The sequence below is a fragment of the Citrus sinensis genome, chromosome 9, assembly GCF_022201045.2.
Source record: "Citrus sinensis cultivar Valencia sweet orange chromosome 9, DVS_A1.0, whole genome shotgun sequence".
Taxonomy (NCBI): Eukaryota; Viridiplantae; Streptophyta; class Magnoliopsida; order Sapindales; family Rutaceae; genus Citrus; species Citrus sinensis.
This window is the reverse complement of record NC_068564.1, coordinates 5,241,783-5,247,782: the sequence shown is the minus strand read 5'-3', so window position 1 is coordinate 5,247,782 and position 6,000 is coordinate 5,241,783. Positions and strand designations below refer to the sequence as shown.

The 6,000-nt window shown below is 30.6% G+C and overlaps 1 protein-coding gene across 1 annotated transcript; it reads left to right on the top strand.

Moving 5' to 3' along the window:
• The first annotated feature begins 1,700 nt into the window (after positions 1–1,700).
• LOC102626006 (ervatamin-B-like) lies at positions 1,701–3,231 on the top strand. Its single transcript, XM_006495158.4, has 2 exons — positions 1,701–2,246; positions 2,444–3,231. The coding sequence occupies exons 1-2, from the start codon at positions 1,799–1,801 to the stop codon at positions 3,025–3,027; spliced, it is 1,032 nt and encodes a 343-aa protein (XP_006495221.2). The 5' UTR covers positions 1,701–1,798; the 3' UTR covers positions 3,028–3,231.
• The last annotated feature ends 2,769 nt before the right edge of the window (positions 3,232–6,000 follow it).

Genomic DNA, 6,000 nt, shown 5'->3' with positions numbered 1-6,000 from the left:
TCTTATTTTTTAAATTTTATTTTATTTTTATTTTTTATTGATTTATGGCTTGAATAATCTAAAAAAAAAAAGATTGTGTTTGTTTATTTGCTTGTTATTTATATTTTATTTTTATTTTTTATTGATTTATGGCTTGAATAATCTATAAAAAAAAGATTGTGTTTGTTTATTTGCTTGTTATTTATATTTGAAAACTTGTCAACTAGAAAACATGCATTAGGATATGAAAAACTATTTAAAAAAAAGGAGGGTAGAAAAACTAGTCCAATCTCAAAATGGAGCTCTTAATAAATTTGTCACAACTAGTCAAAAAGGTATAGATCTAACTGAAAAATTAGTTATTGAACAACTAACTTCAAATGAATTAAGCAATGATGAAACAGTGAATGAAATAAACAACAGTGAAGATGATAAAAACAAAAATCCAAACAAAGTTGATGTACCAAATTTATTTGTTACAAATAATATGTATGCTTCAGGAAAATGGGAAAATGTTGATGCAAAGTTAAGAGAATCTTTTAGTATAAAAAAGCACAATTAAAGACAATATCATAACTTTCACAAAAGATGAAAATTCAAGGCATTCCTCTGCTGTATTTTATGTTAAAATGCTACCAAATGGAGAAAAATATGATAGGAAATGCTTGGTAGATTCAAAAGATTTTGACAAAGTATATTGTTTTTGTTGCAAATTATTCAATACAAGTTGTAGCAAAAATCAGCTTGATGATGAAGGCACAAGAGATTGGAAAAATCTTAGCTCTAAACTTAGAGATCATGAAACAACCAATGAACATATAATTGATAAAGATGTTCAAGAATAAATTGATAAGGAAAAAGAACTTTGGAAAAAAGTACTAATAAGAATTATTATTGTTGTAAGAAATCTTTTTAAAAATAATTTAGCATTTCATGGAAAAAATGAGAAGATCTATGAAGAGAGAAATTGAAATTTTTTAAGTTTAATTGAAATGATTGTAAAATTTAATCCAACAATGCATGAACATATTCAACATATTAAAATCGGTGAAGTTAAAGATCATTATCTTGGATATATATACAAAATGAGCTGATATTGATTCTAGCACTTGGAATAACAGTTGTCACTGACAGGTTAAGATAAGCTACCAAATTGGCAAGGAAGAAATTCTAGTATTAGTGTCATATTTTATGCCATATTATGTAATGCATATTAGTAATGATTTCTTCATAATATCGCAGATATATAAAAGTTCATCCTAGCTAGATACATTGTAGATTTTGTAAGAATTATTTTACTCCGTCCAAATGAGTTCACATTATTATCCAATTTTCCTTTTTTTTTCCTTTTTTTTAAGTTGATTTATGAAAGAAAAAAAAATGACACCAATGTTTTCCACGTCGCCGCAAGTCTCATCGATAAAAGTCCATTTACAAATTAGTTCATAATTCTTTTTGTAACTTCGCTAAAAGCTAGTCAAGTCATTGCTAGCAAGCCTCAAAAGCACGAAGTACGCGAATCACGGCGATAACTGATAATAACTTGGTTGTCCGGTTTCGCATACTAATTAGCTTGATTGAAAATCGTGAAGTATGGGGCACGACTAACGCAACGCATACGTCTCATGCATTAGGCAAATATTGTACGCCACCCATGTTGAGAGCACAAATCCACTATCTACAAGTACTATATATAGAGCTGCAATGCGTGCTTCAAGTATTCACAACTTACCCCTAGCTGGCTAGCTAGCCTCTATAATTTGAAGGAAAAAAAAAAACAAAACAACCTTGTTCAACTTGCAAATACCTACCAATTATTATGGAGAAAAGCTTTGATATCATTGCCCTGTCTATGATCATTCTGGTGACTTATTCATCTAAAATGGTGTCGGTCGCCGGCCGGTCGCTGCATGAACCATCCATTGTTGAGAAGCATGAAAAATGGATGGCTGAGCATGGGCGCACTTACAAGGACGACCTGGAGAAGGAAATGCGGTTTAAGATATTCAAAGAAAACCTTGAATACATTGAGAAAGCCAATGAGGAGGCGAATCGGACGTACAAGTTAGGCACCAATGAATTTTCAGACTTAACTAATGAGGAGTTTCGTGCTTCATATACAGGATACAGGGTGCCAAGCCAGTCATCTTCATCACGGCAATCCACAACAGCATCCTTCAAGTATCAAAACCTGACTGACGTTCCAACTAGCATGGACTGGAGAGAGAAAGGAGCTGTCACTCCTATTAAGAACCAAGGTCAATGTGGTAAGTAAATCGTATACTAAATATTTATGAAGTAACTATAATAGATTATTTAGCCTCCAACCTCTTTCAGAACTCAAACTCAGTTGACCATCAGCTAATTAACAAAAACAGCTTGACAACCGTCTGCCAACCCCTGCTGGGGCATGTTTCATGTAACTTAATCAAGCCTTTTTTTTTCCTTAATATGTACGATGCAGGAGACTGTTGGGCATTTTCAGCTGTGGCGGCGGTGGAAGGGGTCACTGAGATTAGTAGTGGTAATCTTATTCCACTTTCGGAGCAGCAAATACTAGACTGCTCAATAGATGGTAACCGTGGATGCGGTGGCGGTTGGATGGACAATGCCTTTAAATATATTATAAACCAGGGTATTGCCACAGAAGCGGATTATCCATACAAGGAAGTCCAAGGAACTTGTGAAGACGCACAGGTCAAGGTAGCTGCTAAAATTAGTAACTTTGAAGATGTAAAACCCAATGATGAGCAGGCTTTACTCCAAGCTGTAGCCATGCAGCCAGTATCAATTTGCATTGAAGGAAGTGGACCAGACTTCCAGAGTTACAAAGGCGGTATTTTTAACCGAGGATGTGGAACTCAGTGTTCTCATGCTGTTGCTATCGTTGGATTTGGGGCAACTGAAGATGGAATGAAATATTGGTTAATTAAGAATTCATGGGGGGAGAGCTGGGGTGAGGCCGGCTACATGAGGATTCTCAGAGATGTTGAAGCACCTGAAGGTCTCTGTGGCATTGCCACTAAACCTTCCTACCCAGTTGCATGAGTAGCAGTATTTTATATTATAATATTATTAGCCGCCTCTTAATAATGATGTCTTCAAGCCTACACATGCATTAGCCTCGAAAGGCTTATACGAACCGTATGAATCGTATGATTCTTGGTTTTACCTATGTTGAGTATTTCATAAGTTGTAATTGAACGCCAATATTTGGTATTAGTTAATGTTAAATCTCTCGTTTAAATATAAGTTTGATCTTTGCAGTAATTAGTCATTTACATTTAATGTCACGGATACTCAGTTCGACCAAGAAATACACAGTTTATATCTCAGTTACTCTGATATTTTATGTGGTATGTTATATGTCGTTCATTGATTAAGTTGTAAGAATAGTACGTAAATAATTAATAATAAATTTATTTATTATCATTTATGAGACAATAAATGATTAGTGGAACATTAATTAAAATACAAATTATTATTATTTATTTAAGAAATATATATTGGTCAATGAAATTAATGCAAGACAAAAAGTAACTGAATTTTTTTTTTGTTAAAAAAAGTAACTGAATTTTGATTACACGCTTGATGTCTGGAAGTACAATGATTATGAATTTGTGTTAAATTAGGTCAAAGTTTTAAGTTAAAATAATCAAACCTATATACTCACACTAACTTTTAAAGTTTGAGTGGAATTTGCCCGCTTTAATTGGGGTCTCATACAGCAAAAAAATTTTGGCCGTCTTGAATTTCTTTTTCTAATTACTTATAAAAATTTAAAGGCTTGGTAATTTCCCTCCCCCAAATTCTGTCTTTATTCCTAAGTAAATTAGTTAGTCATTATTTCAATAATTAAAATTATTCTAAGTTCTAAATTTTGGGCATGGAGGGAAAGTTAAGCGCAAGTAGCCGTGACTATACTATATAGTCGCCTAAAGTTAAATTTTCTCTTTTGGAGACTTCACACACACTTAGTCACTAATACATATTAATCAGTGGCTAGAACACTTAGCTACTGAATCTTTCATTTTCAAATGAAAAAACTTCATATATTGCAACCAGAAATGTTAGTCACATATAATTAAGAACTTAAAAAAAGAAAAGAACTATATTTCCCATTTTAACTATACTCTGTGACTATCACTATTACTTTCAAATAATTGTGTTAGACGTTTAGTGATTAAAATCATAGTCGTTGAAGTCTTTTACTCACTAAAATAACATGATCGGATAAAATCCAATTAATTGGTCTGTTTTTTGTGACTAATCGCTGATTAGTTATAATGTTATATAATGAAAAATTCGGTGACTTAAAAAAATAGTCACAAAACATGGACTATAGTAGTAAAATAACACAGATATATGAACTGCAAATTCCGTGAATGTGTTTACTTGCTGGAGTGGGAGTGAGGAGTGTGGATTCCTCTCATTTCAGCGTTTACTTCCTCAAAATGGGAAGGGATTAGGATTCTCACTCCGTGGTCTCCACCCATTTTTGGAGTGGGGAGTGGGAGTGGGACTCCCATTGGGGGAGGCCCTTTTTTGCCCTTTTATTTTTAATTTAATTTAATTCAATATTTTATAATTAATAAAATAAAATAAATAATATTATATTTATTTGAATAATAATATTATATTTAACTAAATAATAATTTGCATTGATTCTAAGTTAAAATTATTTTAAAATAATATTATTATATTAATAGAGAATTAATAAATATAATGTTATTATATTTATTTTAAAAATAATAGTACTATATTTATTTAATATTAATAATAATAAATAGTTTATTCTAAGAAAATATTAATTTTGTACTAAATAATATTATATTATTATTTTATATAATAATAAATTTAATATAATTATATTAAATAAAATAAAATAAGGTTTCATTTTATATTAAAATTAAAATTAATAGTTTATTGTTCATAATTAAGAATATTATTAATTAGAATAAATTTACAAATATAATAAAATAAATATTATTCATTAAATATATTTTTTATTAGTTTTGTAATTAAAAACTATAATTCTTTAAATAAGGATAAAATTGTAATTTGAAACTATTTACTCCCAATCCAAGACAAAGTAAACACATAAATTGGATTCTGATCTCTATTTCATGCTTCCATTCCAGTATAAGTAAACAACCTACTTCCACTCCCACTCCCACTCCACACTCTCAATCCTAGGATTCTCACTCCTCAGGATTCTCAATCCAATCCAAAAAGTAAACGCTACCTAATAGTAGTCATGAAATAATATATTAGGTGGTTAAGTTTTATTTGGTCCCATAATATTTGAACACTAAAATTCATTTTTCTTCTATTGTGATCAGATGAGCGACTGTCGCTCACATGATCACTACTCCTCTTTAATATACTTTCCGAACTCTTATATTTTGTGCATCTATTTAATAAATTTTAAAACTTAGATTTTACTATAAACACTATTTTAATTTTTAAAAATAAATGTGAAAGTGAAAACGCTCCTCATTAAAAACTGAGAATCTTCAATAATGTTCAATGTTGATGCCAATCTTTTTCATGGATTTTTCTTATATTTGATATTGGCCAATTCACTATATTTAATTATAAGACTGGCTCCTCTCCAACTTTAATTTCCTCTGTTCATGACTTTAATTTCCTCTGTTCATGATTTCTCTGTCTTCGTTTCAATTACGTTAAAAACAAAAGATAATTTGCATATTGATGCATGACTTTTCCAATCAATTCCATTAGCCAGAACAGGTTGAGAAGTTATGAGCCATAGCTAGTTTCTTGATCATATGCTACTAAGCTTTCCCTAATTAGTCCCCAGAAACGTTTCTACGGGAACTCTAATTTGATTTTCCATGGACGACGTTAATTTGTTAAAACCTAATTATTTTTACAGTAGATTACATTAATTTTGAGGTTGAAAAGATAAGATAATTTTACCTCCAATGGCTGTAAAAAAAAAGTAATTATTTCATTAAGAATACAATGGTGTTATACATCTTAAAATTTCATTATATT